At 35.9% G+C, this 23,518-nt stretch overlaps 1 protein-coding gene across 2 annotated transcripts in view; it reads right to left on the bottom strand.

The window, feature by feature from the left end:
• PDGFC (platelet derived growth factor C) overlaps positions 1-23,518 on the bottom strand; it is a 118,675-nt gene that overhangs the window by 31,612 nt on the left and 63,545 nt on the right. For both annotated transcript variants that reach the window (XM_030271453.4, XM_072928448.1), the window contains 2 exons: positions 18,715-18,910; positions 1,416-1,596 (listed from right to left, as the gene is read on the bottom strand). In XM_030271453.4, the coding sequence (XP_030127313.3) occupies positions 1,416-1,596; positions 18,715-18,910 (377 nt within the window). The remainder of the gene's footprint in view (positions 1-1,415; positions 1,597-18,714; positions 18,911-23,518) is intronic.

The raw sequence follows: 23,518 nt of genomic DNA, 5'->3' as shown, positions 1-23,518 counted from the left end.
ACAATGGAATTTGGCACCAGCTCCACAAATAGATGTATTTGTTGATTTTCTTTTACCATTTTCTGAAAGTAAACACACTTATTACATTCTGCCCTTGGGTGTACTGATGTTTAAACCTGGCCTTATTTCAAGTTTGGAGACTGACATTTTGCTTAATTTTAAAGTTTACTACTATTGGGTCATAATATTCTACTAACAAAAGTTATTCTAACTCATAAAAAAGTCAAATATGCAGATCAAACCTTTAGTCCCTTTAGAAGTAGTTCTTCATTAGGCATAAGTAGTTAAAAATTATTGGAAAACAACACACATTAAAAAAAAAAAATATATATATACAAATATCCCACCCCCACTACACTACACTGACACCATCATCAGCATGCTAAATATATTCTTCTCAATAACTTAAATTTTGCCAATGGGGAGAAGGAGCAAAAATAGAAAAATAAAGCCAGCCAAGTGCATTCTGTGGGAAGCACACGTCAGTGGGGCTAAAGTACGGATTTTTTTATCAATTTTTATTGAGCTTGGAGATATTTTCCACCAAATACCACAGCCCACGAGACTACTTAGGAGATTGAAAGTGAATTATGAGGAATTTAAGAAAAAATACTCCTTACGCTCTTTAAATATGGAATACCTATTTAAAAAAAAAAAAGTCAACCCCTGTTTTCCTTTATTTTAAAGTTTCAGGACATTATCTCACCCTTAAAATTCAGTAAACAAATTTTTGCTATCGCAGGTCTTTCGTTTCACAAAAATAGTAACAGAAAACTGTTGACAGTGAAATTAGTCACATTTTAGACAATGACTAGTTTAATACATGTGACTTACAAGCTTTAAGCAACATTCAAGAGAAGCCTAAATTACAGTTTACAAGGAAAATGCAGTGAAAAATTAATATTATGGATTGCCTGCTTTGTCTCTATAATAAAACTACCTAGAACCATTACAGCTCTTCTGTTTGGGAACTAGGTATAATCATCTGGATGAGTGTGTCTAATTGCAGCTGACTAATAAAAACATTAATCTCTTCAGTTTCTTTTTTGTAACTTCCCCATCCTCTTTCAACATTACATTGCTGATTCATAAAGTGATCTGTCTTTTTCTCAAAGCTGGAATTTTTTTTTTTTTTTTTCCCACAGTACAGTATTAGGAATGCAAACATTTTACTGAATTTTCCACACAAACAACCGAGCCCACAACTTTCTAGTCCAAAGCTATCCAAAAAGAACCACAGGAACACTCAGTTAAAAACAGAAACAAAAGGTACAATTCAGGAAGACAGATTGTACACTATTATTATTTTTAAGAAATAAACAGAAATTAATTTTACCCTATTAAAATACTCTTTTGAGCTACCACTTCAAAGATTTTGTATCCTGAAATGATTCAAACTGAAACATGTTACTTACTGGCATGAGAAGTGTATAATGGATGCAGAATCCAGGTTCAGAAGGGAAATATTCATCAGACACAAATCTTATTCTGATCTGGTTTCCTTTGGAGATTTGTCTGCTTGGCACAGTACTGGAACCACACCAGCGTCCTAAAACAGTGCCATCACTAGGCTCTTCAACTTCTACAAAGTCATACCTGAACAGAAAACAAAATAAAATGTTTATTTACTGACAAAAATTCTATAAACTTCCTAATTTAACCAACAAACTGACTCTGCAATTTTTTATTTTTTTAAACGCTAAAAGTATGCAGCCAGCTATTTTAAACTTAGCTCCCAAGTTGCTACTGACTTACATACATAATAAAATCATGCAGTGAGGTTAAAAAAATAAAAGCAGAGTTAGCATTTTGAAGAGACCCAAGTGTATGGTTTTGCTTCTTGTACAGAAAGCAATTGACACATGTGTGACAGGTCAGAATAAAATCAGAGAAAAAAAAGGCTGTAATTGCCTGAGCGGCACAGTAATTCATGCTGCAATGTCACCAGCAGTACACTGCACGCCACCAGGGAAAGTTCAGGCATTTTTTGGTACTGAAAACCTGATTTCCTGGAATATCAGAAGTGAATAACTTCCTAAAGGTTAAGTTAAGCCTTAAAGAAGCTTGGAAGGAGTTGATGTATATCCCAAGAAGACATTTGTTGTACAAAAACTTAGACCTCACTGCATGTCAGAAAGAACCTGGTATTGTGGAAATATTGACAAGAAACATATGGGTAGGGAACATTGAGAGAATTAAACATATTAAGTTTGATTCAGTTTCACTGCTTTTAACATGTGGTCTGGGTAGCCCTGGGGAGCAGTGCACAACTTCATCCAGATCCATGGAAGGTAACTAAGACATGCCAGTCAATCATCAGTAAGCTTCAGTATGGACAAAGGTCCTCATTTTCCCTGGAAACATTTAGTGGCTTCCCAAGTCATAAAAACATGGAAAGCCACTGCTCTAGAAGGTACATCTGGTTTCAGTGCTTTAACCTGCTTCATGTCAGCTCCCCAGCCGCCCACTGACAGAATAAACACTGAGCATTTCAGCTGCATTTTCCCTGCTCCAGCCCGAATCCCCCAGAGCCCCACGGCAGCAGAGCCCGGTGGTTTGGGAAGGTGAGCCTGTGCTGGTTAAACCAGGGCAAGCACTCGGCTGCTTGCAGCTGCAGCTTCCTCAGCCAAGTTCTTACTTTTAAACCACAGTTTGTATCCTAAGCATGAGCATAACAAACCTCTGAGAAAGTTTTGAGGTTTCTGATGTTTTTATGTCCTCTTGCATGTGCAGTCATATATTAAATACATCTCACATAAATCCAAATTCGTAACTAGCAGAGTCTTTTCAAGGATACAAACAGTCCTACCTCTAATGATAGCAAAGGCTCATATTTTAAGAAACATGCACACAAACACACTCAACCAAATATGCCAAACTATATTTAATGTGAAAATTATTACCTCATAAACATTTTCTACTAAAGCTTTTTCTGGATTTTTTTTTCAGTAAATCTAATCTTTATAATGATTCCCAGTTCCCTAGTTAGACAGCAGGCAATAAATTCTTGTGTTGCATGTTTGTGCAAGACTGACTCGCACATTTATTATCTCCATTTAAAGTACCACTATTTTTTCCACTTAATTAAAAATGAATGCAATGAATATGCTCATTAACTGTGTTCAAAATCCATTACTGCCATGTACCACAGTTTTAAATCTTTGTTGAACTTATGACACTAATTACTTTATCATTATCTTTTCTCCCCCAAACACGAACTAATTCCTTTAACAGATCCACCGGTGTTTTTACTTTATGATCAAGTATACAACTTATTACAAAGGCAACGTGTACATTAATTGTACTAAGGCCTCAGGGCTCAACACATTTATCAAATTTATTTTGAGTGCTGAGCTTTTTTTTCTTTTCAAGATCAGCTTATGAAATTTCTAAAGATAACCTTTTTTATTTTTCAGTTAAGAATATGAAGTAATTACCTACCTTTCTGATTTTTAAAGGGTGAAATAAGCTAATATTTACATTTATTGACTTAGGTTTAAGATGTTGAGGGGAGTCAGGGGGCCTAGTGCCTCTACCTAACTTGCAGTACTTTTATTGCACTCTTTGGTCTCCTGGTACACCTGAAGTAAAAGAGAAACTCAAATTCCACAGTTTAACTCCTAGACCCTTCAAATAAAAGCTAATTAAATCCATTAGTATAGAGGTAACCTTGAGGGAAATAAGTAACCTGAAAAACCAAATAAAATTCAGCTTGGTTAACGACATTTTTAGCCAATAAATTTATTCCTGTCAATTATCTAGGCTAAATGTGCTACAAGAGCCTGCCAAAAAGCCTTCTGTGAGACTAAAATTCCTCTCATCACACATCTGAACTGATGTCTGAACTTTGTATAAAAACAACAAAACAAAGCTGTTCAGATGCTTTAGCATTTACATTATTGTGCTATGTAATTTTGCAGCTGATGTCATGGAGCTAAGGAGCAGCAGGGACAATAGCACAAGCATGGAAAATTATTTCCCCATCAAGAGAAGCTTGTACTGAAACACAAGAGAACTAGAATGAACAACAAAGAACTGAGATGCCATTTTTCAACTGCAATTGACTAAGAAAACGTTAAAATGCATGTTGAATGCAGAAGCCTTCTTTTCTTTGCAGTGTGCAAAGGAGGAAACACAAGCCTCTTTGAAAATGACTAAAGAAATGCTCTGGTGCTGTATCTGTAATATTTTTTAGATATCACTAAGTAAAATTTATGCCAAAAAGGCAGTCCAATCTCCTTTTGTGGGACTAAAGACGCTCTGGCCTTTAGGCATGATGCACACAATGCCTTCTGTTATACCTGTGCAGATTATCTACTCCCCTCCCCTAAGGCCTGGGTGCCTGTGAACATGGATTGAATTAACAACCTGAGCAAAGACAATTTACTGGAAAGGAGCAAGGAAGTAACATAAGCAGCTCAAAGCTTCAACAGCTTTCCAACCAGGAAATGTATTTTCCAAGGGTATATGTTTTCCTCTCCTTTCTTTATGTTTTTCTGTGGTTTATACTGTCATTTCCTAAACATATTCTGACAGACTGTTTATCTTGGCTTGAAGTTTAGTGACCTTTCTATGGCTTCTCTCTGCCTCCAGAATTCCACAAATATATCAAAAAATGTAAGAAGCAAAAAACCACCAGGTAAAACCCTTTGTCATATCAGTGGTGTTGAACCTTTCCATCTGTATACAGATGCATGCTAGACAAACTGTAGAAAGCCCATTAACACAGTTTTTGACAGGTGAAATTTATTCTTCCTTCCCCTTATAATAAAAACAACTTTCTTGTTCTTTAGTTAAGAAACAAGAAGTTTTTAACATTCTTATTGAACTTTTATAGCATTTTTGTGGGGCAATGTAATATTTCTATTCCAACTTGTTTTAAAGCACATAGAATTCTGAGGTTTTCCTGGTGTTGGCATAGCACATCCACCTGCAGACCCAGAACATCCAAGGTCCTCTGGCAGTTCACCAGACAAACAACTGTAAAAGAGCACGGAAATTATTTGGAGAGCTTCAATTTTGGAAACACTGGAAACTATTAGAAACTGTAATCAGAAGTTTAACACCGTTATTCTAAAGAAAACTTAACTTCCCTCTCCACCTCTATTTAAAATAATTTTAATTTCTACTATTGCAATGTTTATATTTCCTATGAAACAAAAGTCTTGGTTTCCATCATTTAATATAACTGTGCTTTTGTATAGACAAAAGTGTGAGGTACTGGTGATACCTTACATAGTTTTCATTTCTTAGATCAATTTCAAATCACTTCTGTAAGTAATAATATTTCTCTTTGTAAAATAAACATATTTGCCTATAGAGGAAACCAAGGCCAAACATTTAGCTAGACAATATTTTTTTTTCAAATCTTGGCAGATTCATGTTTATCTGAGTGGCAAAGGGAACACTGGAGCATGACAGAGGCACTCAAATCCATGGTATCTAATAGCAGCTTTGTTATTCCCTGCAGGCCAATACACAGCAAAGATGTGTGATAGGACAAGAGGAATGCAGAGTTTATGATAAAGGGTAGAGGGAAAATAGGAGGATCTCAAGAAGGAAGAAAAGGACAGAGTGGTATGCTGGATTACAGAAAAAAAATTATTCCATGTAAGCAACAAGCCTACAGATATAGCAATACAGTTGTAAAAAGTAAAGCATACTCCATCATTCATTCAACAGGTGGAGAAATTTCTTTTTTAATACCAATACTGCCCTCTCACTGAGACAAATTAAATTTTCCTCAAAGACAAAGGCACAGACACAAAAGATACATCATGTGAGATGAAAATCAAAATGACACAAAGTTTAAGTCATTGGTAATAATGAAACTGCAGGTACTTGTGCACTACTTTTCAGTTTATGTAAGATGAAATTTTAGCTCAGGTATTATTCTTTTAATTTATAATGTGAACAGGTCAGGCAACACAACCACCTATTGCCCAAGTTTGCAAGCTTCAGAAAATCTATTCAATTCCATTGCCTTTCAAATGCATTATTTTACACCATACTCTTCTGCATTTGTTGCCAGACAGAAATATCTATATTCATTTCAGACTGGCCTGTTCAGGCCAGTCCCCCTTTCAGCACAAGATTCCTGGAATTGAAAACCACTAGCAGTGCACATCAGTAAAAGTTACCTATGATTAATGTCACTTGCCAGATAGGCAGCAGAGAAAAGAACGCAGAAAGCAGATTTCCTGTAGGGACAGAAGGGAGATTGCACCTTGACTGAAATGGTAGCTCTGTGACAGCATCAGCAAATACTCCATACAGAGTAAAAGTTCAGTAAAGATTATTCTGCCCAACATCATCAGAAATATTTAACTGGGGCTACTTTGAGTGACAGTAGTCAGGAACAAAACATTTTTCAAAAACTAGCCAATGCAAAATTTTAATTTTCTAAAATAATTTCTCTGTTTTTTGTTTTTCCAATATGATTTTCCAAACAAAGTTACCCAGAGACATTTGACTGCAGTTCCTGAGGCTCACAACGTGGATGATTTACCCCTATGACTCACCCACTTCAGGAGGACTTGGCAGTGTCTTCTCATGCAAGAGGAAACTCCTTTGAATATCATTACAGATCATCCAACAATTAAGAAAAGACATTCCATGATTTCTGTAATGAAATCATCATGCTTGATGTTTTAACATATAAGCAGAGAAAAGATGATAGAACACCAGTGATTTGATGAGAAATAAATTTCCATAGTAGTTTCTGTATTTGCTGATCTTATACACACTGTGTCATAACAGTCACTGGAAAGAAACAACAAATGCAGATATAATCCAAATAAATAACTGATGAGGTCAGTTTTTGTACTCAGAAAATTATGTTTCATTATATACAAACATCACTTCTAGCAGTAGACATCACTTCCAGCCAACGAATGAGCATAAAAGTATCCCCCAAGTACCCTGGCATGTTACACTTTCCATGAGATAAAGATACTCAAGGTATAAACAGAGAACATTTCTAACTGCCATTCCTCAAAAATGGATTGTAATTTCTGCGCCAACCTACTTTGAATACATCTATTTTAGAATATTCAGTACTGCACATTAGGAATTGCCTTATGGAAACACAGATTCATTCACAAATGTTACATGGTTGCCATGGTTCTCCCTGTTTAACCTTTTCCCACACTGATTAATAACAGCCTGAAGCTTCTAACACAACCACACAGCTCTCTCTGTATTTCTACCTTGTTATTTAGAATACATGGGGAAAAAAAAAGTTTAATCCATAGATTTCAATTCTCTTCCCTTTCATTCATTGCAAGCCACTTTGATCATAAATATACACTTAACCACACTACAAGTGGAAAGGAAAACCAAGACAGAGTTCAAACCCCCAAATCCTATTTTTCAAATATTCAAACTCTTTTTATTAAAAGGATGCACTGATTGCCTGATTTGGAGAAGTTAACTGCTGCATTACCACACTCCAGTCTACCAGAAAAGATATTTTCCATTTTCTGTGGATCAGTACTATGTGAATGTGAGAAATACACATTTTTCAAAGCAACTTTTGTCCCTTGGTAAATGCATTTTGGCACTGCATGCAAAAATAAGAAGCTCAAAGAGATGTGTCTCTTTTTCCAAAACTCCCATTTATATCAAAAGTTCACTTCAGTGCCATTTAATAAACTGTGTATTGCTGAAAACATTTCCCTGATGACTAGGAAGCTGACACACAACTTTATCTAGGAAATAAATCCTCATGACTGATATCTAGGTGCACTGATAAACACTTATGTTTCTCAGCCATAAGCACATGAATATCCCATAGCCTCTGAAAGTGACGTCTGCCTTGTGGGGACAAAGGAACAAGAATGAGAAATTGCAAACTAGATACATTGTCCATGTGATAATACATTGGTAAATGTACTTCAGGCTCTGAAACAAAAACAATTCTAGTGTGTTCAAACAGAAAGCTTTAAGCATATATTAAAATACTGATATGGATTAAGCACATAAACAAGTAATTGCAGGAATACAGAACCACAGAATTCAGCCTCTCCTACAAACTAATTTATGCCCATACAACTTCCATTCATAAAACATTTCAAGCACTTGAATAAGAATATTATAGAAAGAGGCAGTATAATCCTGCAGGTCAGAATTGGAGGTAAGGAAAGAAGATATATTTATTTTCAGTGGATTACAGAATGACAGTATTCCCAATGCCAGTCAAAAATATGTTTAGCTTTTTAAAAAAAAGATTAAATTTGGTCCAAAAATGTCATGCTATGAGTAGAACAGATATATAAACCAAAAAAGTACATGACATTTCATACCATCACTACTACTATATATCAAAAAAAGAATTTGGGAAAAAGAGTGAGCTTGGAAAAAATGTAAACATATAAATAAGCCTGCAAATTATGCTCCAGTCCATGTACTTACTTTGGCCTTTATCTTTAAATACAAATATTTAAGTTCTGTGTTGATGAAGATTCCAAGGATTTCCAACACTCACAGTTAATATGCTACACTTACCTTTTTCCTATCTGACTACATATTCTCTTGTAGTCTTTTAAAATACAGCAAATAGAAAACATTTTCCACAAAAGTAGAATTTACTTGGAAAAGTTATTTTCCAAGGATTAAAAAATGGGTAACATTTACAAGAAACCCTTTCCTGTGCTGTTTCGCCTCCAACTGCCTACTTTGTGCTATTCACTGAAACCCCTTTGTATTCTGCACCAGTTATGAACTAAATAATAACACACACAACAAAAATGGGTAATTTGACAAAGTATTCTTACTGTTTTGTACACAAGTACTTCTATTATTGGCTTTTTTCCTGCCGTGGAAGGCATTACTCTCTCATAATTATTATGCTACAATAAAACATCATGTGGAAATGAACACCAAAGTTCAGGGTCCTGCTGTACTGGACTCTCCAAAGCACTTCTGCCTTCATAAAGATGCAGCTGCTCACAGAGGGAATCAGCTTAATAAGTATCCTGCACTGTACAGTACTACACATTCCAGATTTTGGAGAACTAAATGCCTTGCCAAATTTTTACCAGGACTCCTCTGTAAAGTCTGGTATATTTTATCTTAGGAATTACAGCAATCATAATAAAAATCATATGTTCCTACTGTACAGATCAACATTTTGTAAAAAACCAAAAACTCCAATGGACCTTAGAGTTCACATTTACAGCCAAAGCTGTAAAACACTATTTCTAAGCCACTATAAAATTTCTTCCTCTACTCACACTGTTCACAGTGGTCAATATATGTGCTCCAGCTTCTGTGAATCCACAAACACATACTTCACCATTGTTTTTCAAGCAGCATTAGAAATATTTATTCTACTATCCCAAAGAGTAATTTCTTCTTTATGCATTCTCCAAGATATTCCAGGATATAAATCCTGGAATGCAGCAATGGCTCCAGTCAATGATGTGCAAACTACTGGCTAAGCAACTTCCTAACAATATCCAAAAGTGTAGTTTTGGGTGAAAAAAAACCAAAACAAAATATAAGGAGCACAAGGGGCATTATTAGCAATGTGAGGATTTTGCCAGGGCAGTGCAGGCTGCTTCCCTTCCCCTCAAGCAACCTCTGATATTAGAATGCTATTACATGCCAGGATAAGTTTTTCATATTCCCTTCCCCTCCTCCTGCCTACTTCAGCGGAGGCTGGGGTCCTATCTATGCTCATTTAAATGAAAACACCTTTATTTTCTTTAGCTCACAACAACATATGGCCTCTTGGCAGCTACACCTGCACACAGGATTTACCAATCCAGGACAGAGCAGTTGTCACAAAGTCTGATATTCTGCTTCAGGACAGGCTAGTAATTGCTACTCAAACAGAAGGTGCAAAAACCCTGTAATGCAACAGACCAGTCTGCATGAGCCAGAAAAAAAAAAACATATTCCCAATCCTAGCAGGAGATCACTTTTCACCTAAGGAGTGTAAGAAGTTTCCTCTCACTTCAGTTTTACTAGTTAGAAATTGATGGTCATAAAATTATACAAATCTGTTTTCAGTACAGCCACAGTATGTGAATCAAATGGTAACCTGAAGAGATGTGTCTTAATTATTGGTGCTACAGCACTGGTCTCCCTTTTCACATACTACTATGATGCTCCCACATGATCACCTAACATTTTTTATAATTATGCATCTTTCTTTCCACAGTTTCTGATGCACATGCATCTTCTCATATGATCAGATTGATGTAAATTGCATTACATTTTACTTCTACTTTATCCGAATGGAGCAGCATTGAGTGCAATACTGGATTGTTACTAACTTGTCTGAAAATATTTGCTGGCAATGCTTTCTGACTACAATTGCATGTGAGAAACAAACTTTGTTTAAATGTTTGATGATGAATTTAAAGAAGCAAGGACAGCGTTTAGGAAGAGGGCAAGTGGAGAAAGGTGAAAGGAAAAGCTGCACAACAGCTGAAGAAACACACTGTCCATCTAGGAACAGGACATTTGGAATGTCTTCTATTCCTGTTTCATCCTGCTTGTATACCTATTGGTGAGTCTAACATCAAAACTGTACTCAGACTTTCAGGAATTAGAAAACATCAGGAAGGGAGTGTATGCTATGCTTAAACTGGCATATTTAGACACTACATGGGGTAACTGTAGATTATGCTGCTGGTCCTGACTCTGCAGCTTGCAGAGTCTTGTCATCAGGAGCTAAATTGAGCCTCAACAGAAACTACAGGTGGCTACAGGGTCTGTCTCTGAGCTCCAGTGGTGGTATTTTTCTGCCCCTGAAAGTAGAGATTTACTTCTGTATTTTAATAAGTGGTAGGGTGAGAGCAGCAGAACTCCATCAATTACAACTGTTGCCAGAACACCGTAGAAAGAAGCAAGACCCATCAGTTCCATATTAAGATTCAAAGAAAATAACTTCGGTCTCCACCATTAGAAACACTGCCAACTACACTAACATAAAACAATTTTAGAAGCAATAAATTAGGATTAGGACCATTTAAAAAAATATTTTGATAGTGGGGACACAGTTTACTTTATTCAAACAGCTTGCTTGAGACTGGGAGGACCAGGAAGAAACTTTAAGAAGCCTAAATTTTTTTTAAGTCAATGACTGGAGTCTCTGGTGTGAAAAAGGAGTAAGGGATTATGTCAACTGCCCACTTATCAGCAATCATTCTCCTACACACTCATCTAGGCTGTGAAAACAGGTGTCAAATTACTTCCAAAATAATTTCTATTATAGTGTCCTCTAGCAACAGTAGATGCTAAAAATGAATGCTGAATTTACAGAAATTGAGGGAAAAGTGGGTGGGTGAGAATGCAGTCTCTAGGTTTGTGCAGAGTGCCCTTGTGATCACATCACCTGTGCTCTGCTGTCCTCCCATTCCACCCAGAGAAGCATCTCTTCCACTTTTCCTTTCGTATGTTTCATTCTGATTTGCTTGGAGAATACAATTTTGCAGCTTTAAGCTCTTTCTGTATAATAGAAGAGTTTACTCTTCTTGAAGCCTAGGAGATGCGTGTTATAACTGAGTAGCCTCAGTTATAATCACACTGAGCTTTGCTTTTCTGATTTGTTTTTATTGCCTTTTATTGCCTGAGATATCTGCTTTGTCACGCTTATAAATCTCTTATCATGAGGATGGTATTAAGCAGCTTTTAATAAGCAGTAGAGAACCCAAGAGAATGGATATACTTCTGGGTACAGTACACACCTCTGCCATGCTGTGAACAGTGGAGAGTAGCTAAACCAAAAGGATGGGACTAGCTGAAAAATGAGTTCATGTTTGAATGATGTGGAATGTTTTTTCTGGAATCATGCAATATCCAAAAGGAAGATATTTCTAAAAAAACCCAAATAAACCACACCACCAAAACCCAACAATAAAACAAAACAATCCCACTATAGTTTTGTTCAACGAAATCAGACTACAGAAGAAACAGATCCTGATATTTCTTTTTATGCTAAAAAATCCACTTATTTTTTTCTTTAAAACACCAAGAAAGCAGGAAGCATAAGTTTGTTGGGTTCATTAGATTCTCTTCATTAAATTGAAATAATATTGTTACATTGCAACTCACGCAAGAGAAATACCTTTAGTAGTATAAAGCTATTTTCTTAATACATAAAAGAACAATTTTTAGATAATCAGAGGACTCTGCTCCTAAATCAATATAACTTCTTGCAAATTTTGACCCCCATCCCCCACTCTCATCTTCCATTTTTCCATTTATCCTCCAAACCTCTCTTGTACTGGCACTGCTTTTCAATTCACTGCTTTTCACTGCTGTCTTGCAATTGGATTGAACAATTAAAAATCAAAACCATAAAAAAACACTCCACAAACATCAGAAGAAATTACTCCATCAGCCTCTACTGACAGAAGCTTTATGTAATTTCCTACACACTGTTCCTAAAATGCCACCTCTCTGCTACTGATAAAACATCAATGCTGCTACAAAGGACTTCAGATTAAATTAGGTACTTCATACTAATTCTCTGCCATCAGTATTTCAATTAAACCAAGGCCCTTGAATGCTAGAACGCATCCCAACCATTTAAATTATATGTCCCCCTTTCAGACTTTGAATAAAAATGATTAACGAGTTATTTATGTGATGGGAAAAAATTAAATATTGTGTATTGAGGAATGAGAATTCATATGCTTTTTATAACCTGTACATTAATGAATCATTCCTTTCCAAATGGATCTGAGTCACGGAACAGAGCTATAACAAATTTTAACTCAGTTATAGTTTCATTTTTGCAGAAGTTACAGGCAATTATGAAACACTTCAGTATCACTGATATGTAGAGTTACCTAAACAGAGCCCAGCAACAACTGTAAGGAAAGAGTTTTAAGGATTAGTCTTCACTATAACTTTCATCTCTGCTTTCAGAATTCTGTGGGTTTTAGTACTCAATGTTTTGGGGGTTTTCCCAGTTTGAAGCCTTAAAATTTTGGGGGACTCTTTTCTGAATTCTTAAATAAAGGTGGCAGCAGCAACGCCTTGCGCTAAAAATCCCAGCAGCCCAGCTACTTAGCAACATGAGTCACCGTGAACATTGTCTTCACCAATTCCACTTTAAATACAGAGTTCACTTAAAGGTCCTTATCCAGTTATTTAAAGCCAACTTGAACTTTGTACTTACTCAGGATATAACCTCACCCTCTGTAACCACAGTCAATGAGAAGAATTTAACACTGATAGTAAAGTCAGCCCATCAATTGTGTCCAAAAAATAATTTTCTTGGAAATTAGACTTTGATAAGGAACTTGTTGCCCTCAAAAGCCCCAGACAGAAGTGTTTATGTGAAGAGTTCTATTTCTTTCACAAATCTCTGCTTGATATTGGTGTGGTCTTCAGACATATACCAACATTGAATTTATAATGCACCCAAGGTAAAACAAGAAAAACAAAGGCTTTTTTCTCTAGGGGCAGAGTGTGGGATGGAAATTCTTCTGAACAGAGGAAAGGGATGCTGACATTATAGTTTCATGCATGCACTCCCTTGATGTTGCTAAGTGCTTCCATACAAAGGAGCAAAAAAGAAGCAAAATTTCTGTTGTCTTTTTTACTGAGGCATTAGAGAGTCACAGTTATGCGACCGCATTTTACTCCACATACTAAATATTCATATTTGTAATAATAACAAGAAAGAAAGTTCCACATGCTGCAAGTAACTCATTGTGTCTTATATTAAACAGAAAGGTATCTTTGGAAAATTATGTAACAAAATGTTTAGTCTTTTTATTGTGTTTACTGTAAATTATCACTGTCTAGCATCCATTTGAAACAAATTATGCAAAAAAAAAAAAAAAAAAAGTAAAAAGACTGCTAAGCAAATACTTTCCTTCTTCATAGCCACAGATGAAAGACAGTGTCTGTGTGTTTCCTCTTTAATACATCTTTTTCAGTATTGTCTGATTAAGCCAAATCTTCTTACTCTTTAATTCTTATAAACAATTTCCTAACAATACATTAATTAGGAACACATATGACTGTTGAAGTAGTTTCTACCACAGAATCTTGATGGTCCATGAATGGAAGGCAATAGCTCAGTCACAAGAGATCTGCAGTGAAGGAAAGTAGCTTAAGGGAACACAGAAAAGAGAAGTAGCAAATTTAATACAAGTGGCACTGAATAATAAAGTATCATCCTAAGAATCCTCAGAGGAAGAATATTCCCAGGATTAAAAATTAAGTATTGAATTTGACAGGAAGAGGAAAAACAAGTCACATAGATTTTACCCTATGTCAGCACTGATGGCCGTCTTCAGCTTAACTAATTTTCTGCAGGAAATATTCCACAAATTACGCATATCAAGTAGACAAGCTTTTAAATCTCTTTCAAAACATTAAGGTTAATCCTTTACTTATACATGTAAATGAACAGACTCACATCTGCAGCTGCTAAAAGCCTCCCTTCCCCCTAAACAAACAAACTATAGTTGATAATTTAAATTATTAGAGGGCTAATGAGAGTTGGAAATTAGTGTAACCATCCTAAAATGTAGATGTTGCTAAAATGGCATTTATTATTCTACTATCAGTTAGTTCCACAGCCTTTTACTTGTGTTTTTTATCCTTATCACCTTATCTACAGTAATTGCACTTTGGATTTGTGACACATTTCTGTGTTTTATTATATATAATAAAAGTCAGACTGTAATCATCAGATATTAGAAAGAACAGCTGCAACCACTACTCATATGAACAACTAGAGCCACTCCATGCACAGGGAGAGAACAAATCTGATACATGCTTCTGATGAAAGAAAGATTCTTTCTTTTCTCTTTCCTATTTTTGCCTTGCATTGCAATGCTCCTACCAACTCGCATTGTCAGACTTCCCTTCAAGGTCAAGTGTAATATCTATGCTCTTGCTGGAAGAAAGCTAAATCTATGTCTTCCTGTCACAGAGGAGTTAATCATAAATCTGTTATCACTTCATGTTCTTATTGACAGAAAGCAACAAATTTGAGCAACAAGCAACAGCTGAGCAAAAGTCAGTTTTTGGTCATGAAGAGTTATAGCAGCTCCCTGGCAACAGGAGCTGTCTGGCACAGGAGCCTAATGGCTTTATGATTAGAACAGGATTGAGGGGCTAGCATCATGAAAATAATGACCTGTCATATCAGCTACCATACCAACAGCAGAAAAACTATGTTTTAATTTCATCAGAAAGGGCAGGCGTACGCAGTCCAAATTCGTAATGCCTCTGCTAGAAATTCACTGCTACTTTTATCATGTAAACAGGGCTGCATAAAACACCCAAGAATTACATCCTTCTTTTTTTCCTTTGGTTGAAAGGGGATTTTTTTTGCTTGTAACATTTTTCTTTTGCATGTCACAACTGAAATAAAACACAGTGTATGAAACTGAAATTACTGTAATATGGCAGAGATTTATAAATCCCTACCAAATAACCTACATCTCTTTTAGACATATGCATGGATTTAGTTTCCAAAAAAAGTGGTGTTTGAGTTCACTTTGGAAAGGACACAGTGGAATTCTTAACATTGTGTCCATAGGAAGGATGAAGTGCAGATGAATAGAACTATTGTGAAAGAAACCAAAAAACATTTACTATCTCTAAAGGAATGAAAACACGATGTGCATGAATTTCAAGTACATCACCATGGTAAAACAAACAAAAAAAATCTGGTTAAATACAGGCAAAATACCAGAATTTTATTCTAAAACCCCTGTAATTTAAACTTACACAGCAATTATTCTTAAGAGTGTTGAGAATTAGCAGAATGTGCACATTAATACAGGTGAGGCTGAGTCAGAAGGGCTGGCCTTAACAGAATTTTTTTTATGCAAATTTGCTACATTAGTAAATACTATAAGTTGAATAGCAAGTAAAAACCAAGTGGGAAAAAAAAAAAAAAAAGCCATGCAGGATCACTTTGATTTGCATTTGGGAAAATATTTGAAGTAGAGCCTAGACTGGTACCTGCAAAATATCTGTAAAATGTGATATTTGCTCTAGATGAAAAGACTTCACTGAATATCTTGAAATGTCAGAATTGACTTGGAAGAAATCCAAGGTCAGATACAGGAAAAAACTTGCCATAGCTTCAGGATACATCTATGACATTTTTTAGTTACCACTACTAATGTACTCCTGTTATAGAACTACGTTAAGCAAAAATACTTGTGCAACTAGATATGTCTGAGTTTCATTTTTCTCCAAAGTATGAGCAATATTTGAATTACTATGAGATATAAAAACTGCTAATTATCTGAGCTGATATACTCCAGAATATTCTCTCATTGGCTCTATGAGCTGACGCCACAGGCACCACAGTCTGCAGAGATGATGGAGAAAGTTCTGGCATGAGCAGCTCAAACAGGTAGAGAGACTGAAGACTGTGACAATGACCACAGCAGGTAACTCATGAGGTTATCTCAGACAGAAGGGAGAAAATGATATCCTGATACACACTCTACACTGCATAAGAAGTCTGTTTCCTGGCTGCAGTTTTTACTTAGTTTCAGCCATATGTTAGAACTAAAGGTATAGAATTATAATAGATTAAACTTCATGTGATGTTTCATTCTGTCCTTTGTCATATAAACTTGTTTTTGGAGAAATCATTGAGCACTCTACGTCAACAATACTGATTTGTGTATTTCAAGATGGCAGAAGCACACTATAGTAATAAATTCTGTGGGATATAGTCAATTGAAAAACCCTTAATTTTTCTACAGAAAGTATTGGAAGAAATATAAATAATTTTATTAGGAACTCCAAGGGTAAGAAACGCAAGGCACAACTCATAAAAAGATACTACTCAGGTAGCTGGTGACTTGCTTGACCTGTGTAGAATTATTTTACATATTTAATCTGTGTCTTAGTTATTTCCTAAACTTGTTAGTTATTTATACTCGCTTTACATCAAACAAGGTGTAATTTCTCTTCTGTTACTGAACTTGCTACTGAAATTAAAGTTCAGAGAATCGTTTCCAGAGATAAATATAACTCTCTTTTTAATCCTCCCAGCCAAAAAGCCCAGTATTTTTTCAGTAGGACACATATCAGAAATTGCAGTCATACAACTTCCGGGTATCCCTGCACAAATACAGGCATGATAAGAGCCCAACTGAATGAAGATTATGAGTGACTCGTTACTGTTTCTTAATTTGTCAGTCTTTTTGTAATTAGCACATTGTTTACTTAAAATAAATCTACTCACAATTAAAATACTATTCTAGTTACAATGTTATAAAATATTTTAACTCATCTTACTTCTCTTTTTGCAAGTGGACAAATGAGTCACGCTACCTGGATTTTTTTTCACTTGCCACTTCACTCTGCCGTATGCAAAGAACAGAAAAAGCAAGCTAAGTTTTCACTTGAATAAAAGATTCATTGTGCAAAGAGAGTGCACTCATTAAAGGAAACCTATGTTTATAGTCGTTAGTATAGTCCTGATTTGGCCTTGGTAATTACTTCCTTTAGAATTATGAGAAAAAGATATTTATCTATCTGTTATAAACACTTTCTCCCAAATTAAGGACAAGTGCAAAAAAAGCCTTTATAAAATTCAATTTGTTATCAAAAGTTGATACAAGATGTAAAACCAATGGAATAACAGTCAATTAGAAAACCTGAAAACAAGGATCAAGTCAAATGTGTGTATGATGTACACAAAAATAAAAATCAAATCAGAAAACCAAAAAAACCAAAAAAATTACTTTGAAACAAAAATCTTGTGTGAAGTACTTCTCAAGAAGATATCAAAGGAGAAAATGCCATTTAAATGACATATTTTATTTAATTTACTGAAGAGTCCAGATAATATACCACTCCATTTAAATGACATATTTTATTTAACTTACTGAAGAGTCCAGATAATATACCACTATTCACACATCAGGACTTGTTATGACGTGTTGATGCCATGACAGACAGATATAGGATACGAGAGTTTAGGATCTCTTCTCTTTCACCCTCCCACAGGAAATATATATGTCAGTCCTACTGCCTCACAAAATATCCAAAACTTTACCAACCACTCGGCTTGGTTCCGAACTACATCTGTGCTGATGCCTATTATGTCCCAACTGTTTCTCTTCCAAATTACAAAGCCTTCACCTGAGAATCCTGGAAGGAAAGAGAGATTCCACAAGCCCTACAGAAACCTTTGCCAGTGACTGAGCATGTAGATACTTATTGAAGTCAGGGAAAAGCCAGTACCACTGAGGAATGTCAATTAGCACAGTACTTTAAGTGCTGTTTTTCATAGATAACTTGACATTTTAAGGCCATTAAAATATTGTAGAGTAGTGTGTGGAGGTGTCTTAAACAGCTCTGTAGTACTTTGTGTCATGACCTGAATTCTGTTTTAGGTAACTTACTCACTAGAATTTACTCTGTAAAATTAGACATTCATAATTTTAACATTCTATCAATAACATTTTCCCAGATGTCAAAACTTTTACTTGAGAGGGAGAGGAATATGTCACATTTTTGAGTTGTTATATATCTATGGCCTAGATACTGAATGCAGAAGGAAAAATGGGAGCACCCCAGAAGTTTCATGCATAAAAATCTCCTCTAGCACTATAAAAGAAAATCATAAACCAATACTTTAAAAGATGCATTTTATAGATAAATTAATGTGCAAGTGTCAATTTTTGCAAAACTCAAACAATACTTTTTCTTCATCTCCAATCACCTCCTTTCAGAATTTCCTAAGTGAAATGGAAAGTAACTTACTTGCAAATATCATCTTCTGGGTCCTCAAGCCCAAATCTTTCATCAAAAGTAAGTTGTATCCATACATTTTCATCAAGTGCTACTAATCTCCACACTAGCACAGTGTTGCGTGGGTATGTATGTGGAAACTTGGGGCTGTGAATACTCCCATTAGTAGTCACAGTAATTATCTTCTCATGGTGAGGGTCCTGCACACCTACAGGAAGGACAGAAAACAGAGGCATCAATACTCATTCCTTCTCCTTTTCCCAAAGTCTTAGCATAGTATGTACAGATAAAGACACTTTCATTTCGTTTGCTTTTCTTCAGCTGGCAAGAATTTCTGCTTGAAAAGTCTATATAATAACGAGACAAGAGTTTTTCTATAACCTATATATTGTCAGATTGGTATTTCAGTCAGTAAACTATAGGAATTCTCAGAGGTAGCTATTAATAAATGTTGCAACAAAATAAGGTTTTATATGGGAGATTTTATACTGCTATCTTTTCAGCTATTCATTGGTTTTTTTCAGTTAGATATTTTACCTTATTTTTCGGACTTTTCTTTATAAACAGCATTCTGATGATCATTCATTTGAATTTATAAAATACATACTTCAGTCTACTATGAAAATACACACTGCAATTGTACACCTCAATACAGCCATATATAATGGTTGACAGCTAAATGAATGTAGTGCAAGAAAAGAAGGCCACAGACGCTGCATTGCTATTTTAAAAGAATCAATTTATACTTAAATATAATTTAAAGTCTGACGAACTTTTGCCTTCTATTTTTCTGGGCTTGTGCCTTCTACTTTTGGTATGAAAATGGTAAATTTTCTTTTAAACAGAATGGCTGCTTATATCAAGCTAATGGAGTGTGGTCTTGCCAAGATCCACACAGACTTGCAAAGGGCTGACTGCAGTAAGAGAGGAAAGCATGCAGTAATAAGAAAAAAAGGCATGAAACCAGAATTCTTAATTTAGATACTTCATTGGGTTTTTGTTAGCTGAGTCACAAACATTTTTCTATAATGTACAATCTGTCAGCTGAGAGCTGCTTGCTAAACACAGGAGCCAACAATAATAAAAATTACTTTCCCAGAGATTAGTGCACCAAAGTGCTATTTCCAAAGCATTCAAAGGACCACCATTTCAGATAAACATGTCAAAGTGTGGTATCTGATGACACTATACTTAGTGGTACTTTCTGTCCTTAAAAACACAAATAGAATTACAAACCATTATATATTTCACAACATATTAAAAAAATGTTTTATTTTGCATCATCAGGGCACTGATAATAACAGCACTGTAAGTAAGGACTGTAAATAGTCCAGGCATATCATGAATGAGAAGTCAATAAAAAGAGGGAATGGAATGAAGACAGGTCTACTTATTTAGGGAACTGCATCTCCAGTACCTTCAAGTTCCCCCATTTGTAATGGAAAAATATCTGTTTGCTTTACACACAACAGTGTTACATGAACATATCAAATTTCCACACACACCACTTGCTCCATTTCAAATATTTGCTTTTCCACAGTGGAATTTCTTCTCTTACAAAAGAATTGTTTTGTATGACTACAAAGGCAAGTAATTGCTGTCACTGGAGAAGTAAGCTTGTTATTTCTCTTCAGATAAGCTGCAATATTCCTTTTTATCTGTTCTACAAAATTAGTACCAATGTACCTCAAACTCTAGCCTTTTTCTACCGAGTTCATCCATGGTCTGAAAATTGTTTTTGAGTATACTGTGAAAAGCACAACTACCTGTACATGACTAAGATGAGACTATATTGTTTGATCTTTGTGGAATGACTTTGCAATTCCTGTCTTTATTTTAGGTACAAATCACTCCAAGTTACACTAAAAAGGCAGTAACAAGCTCATTTGGATTTACAGCAGGCAGCTGCAGGACTCCAAACTTATATACATAACTGTTGTGGGCTGTCAGCCTTTCTATAAACAACCATCCTCCCCACACTCATCCTGACAACCCTCCACTGTCCAAAAAAAAAAAAAAAAAAAAGAAAAATATAGAAAAACAATATTACTGTATGAACAGATTGAAAAACTCTGCAGAATCAGTTTAGGCAAGGACTGAGGTAGACAGGACACCATCTCAACCAGGAGACAACTGGGGAAATGGAGATGGATGAGGACCAGAACGATGCATTTGCATCTTTAGTAAAAAGCTTCAGCAGATGATGAGCAACCAAGATCATCTCCAGGAGAAAGTCCTAGAAATGAGTCAAACTAGAAAGGAAAAATCCCTGAGCTGACCTAGAGATATGACACAGTTACACTTATTAGGAAAGGACGGCACACACTTAACATAGCCTGAAGTTGAAGAATGAGTCACCGCAGTCGTCTTTGATGTGGTACAAGATGCTATCACCAGATTTATACATCCATCAGTGCAGAAAGGCTGCCCCTGGAAATTACAAGATTCCAGGCATTCTGAAAGCACGGCAGTGCCTAACCCTTCCACCCATGTAGTAATGCAGATGAAAAACCACAGTATCACCAAACAGATCAGTAGATGCCACTGTAAACTGAAATTAAACCCACCAACTAGACAAGCTCATTCCTGCCTACTTCAAAGTAAGTCTCTTCCCCCATGGGCACAACACATTTCACAAAGATCAGCACTGACACTTTTTAAATATAGCAAATACCTCTTTCTTAGTACATTGTAATCTCTACATTTTAGCAAGGGTCATGGTTAAAACTCAGACAAATTGCATGCAGTTCAGGAGCCAGAAGACAAACTGCAGAAGAAGAGAGGAGCTCCACGTGTGGAATAATTAGCTTGGTACTGATTCACTTAAAAGGCCATACAGTTCCGGAAAAATTAGTTTCTAAATCCTTTTGTTAATACTACACCTTTTCCACAACAGGACAATAGTACTGCTAATCACACAGTCTTAATATATATTATTTGGTTAATTTCATCTGATAGTCCTAAATCATGAAAAACAACTTTTAGGCCTTCAGAAAGAACATTAACTCATGTGTGGATATCACTACTTAACTAAATAAAACCAAATCCAAATATAAAAAAAAGTATGAACTCCAAATATTTACCAACAAACATTAGAAATTTTTCAGATATACAGAAATGTTTCAGTTTGTGAATTTTCTGGTTTAAAACTGAGAAACAAAAGGTGCCAGTAACAATTTGGTCATTACCATAGAACTTGAGGGAAACAGGGCTTTTTAATTAATTGAAAGGATTTCCAGACAGCACTCCCATATAATTTTCACAACACACACATCTGCACAGAAACTGAGAATTTGTAAAAGAAATTCTCTGAAATGTAACATAAGATGCCATTTCTTCCTCTTTCACCAAATTTTCAAGAAGCAGTAAGCTTGCTTTCAAAAGCAGTAACACAAGCCATACAGGGGCACCTCTTTCTGTCCTGTCTCTGATTCAGTTGCCTCCAGGCACTTCTTAGCTATTATTTGAATACAACAGTCAAAAGAAATTTAACTCTTTTTGCTAAGCACAAAATAAAAACTGGAAAACTATCTGTTATTTGCAGAAAATTGAAGACAAATACCTCTGTTTTATATTGTTTGTACATAAAATGGCTATCAGAGCAAAGTCACCCAAAGCCATACAGATGCTGCTATGTAGAGACCTCTGGAGACCCCCAGTCCCCGCTCCTGCTCAGGTCACAGCTCACACCAGAGCAGCTCAGTCCCTGGAGGGTTGGCATGTTGTAGACAATGCTCAAAGCCCCTCACAGATGGAAACTCCACAGTTCCTTGAGATAACTTGTTCCATTGCTGCACTCTCTCTCTAGGTAAGATGTTGTTTCCTAATATTAAATTTGATCCTCTCAAGCTGCAACTCTTTAGCAAGATTCTTTCATTGGTTTTGTGAGGCTTTTTTGGTTGTTTATTTTGGGATTTTTTCGGGGGAAAGGAGAGTTCGTTTCTGGGTTTTGGGGGTTTTTTGGGTTTGGGGGGGTTTTGGTTGCTGGTTTTGTTTTCGTTTGGTTGGTTGGGGTTTTTTTTTGTTGTTGTTTTGGTGGGTTTCTTGGGGTTTTTTTTGGGAGGGGTTGTGGTTTTCAGGATTTTTTCTGGTGTTACACTCTGTACCTTTTACCAGGAAGAGTTTAACTAATCCATCCCTTGCAACTGCTCTTCAGGCAATTGGGGACCTGCTATGGCTGCCTCACAACCTTCTCTTCCTCAGACAAAACAAGCCCAGACTCCTCACTGTCCATCACTACCTGCCACCAGTTAGCTAAGCCTTCAAGCCTGGCCATCCAGCCAATTTTCAACCTAACTATGCAAGCAGTCTATTCTTCCCAGGATTTTGCCTCAAGTTTCACAAGAAATGTGTTTGATGCTCACAGGGTTTGCTTTCATCATCAACTTTTCCAGTGCTAATAAAAAAACAAACTTAATACTGACTTGCTATATCTCCTAAGAGAGCTTCCCTAAGCAGTATGGTCCACAATTTTTCTGGGATACATTTCTAGAGATTGATCTTCTGTGGATTTTCCATTTTCAGTTGATTCTATGATACAGCTACCTATTTTAAGTCTTGACATGATCCTTCAAGTATTAGCAGGAAACTAGAAAAAGAGATGAACACTACCCACAGTACACACACACACACACAATATACACGTGATCTATCAACATCACAGCATGACAAATTCAACCTCTAATTAGAAATCTGATAATTTGCACAGTTACATATTACCCCAATTTAGAAAATCCGATTTAGAAAGTGTCATATGGATACAAAGTAACAAAGTAGGACCATGTAAGATAAATATTCTATTTTGTTTACATTACTC

Source organism: Taeniopygia guttata, chromosome 4, assembly GCF_048771995.1.
Source record: "Taeniopygia guttata chromosome 4, bTaeGut7.mat, whole genome shotgun sequence".
Classification (NCBI taxonomy): Eukaryota; Metazoa; Chordata; class Aves; order Passeriformes; family Estrildidae; genus Taeniopygia; species Taeniopygia guttata.
Note: the sequence above shows the minus strand (reverse complement) of the source record. Positions and strands in the feature narration are given on the sequence as shown.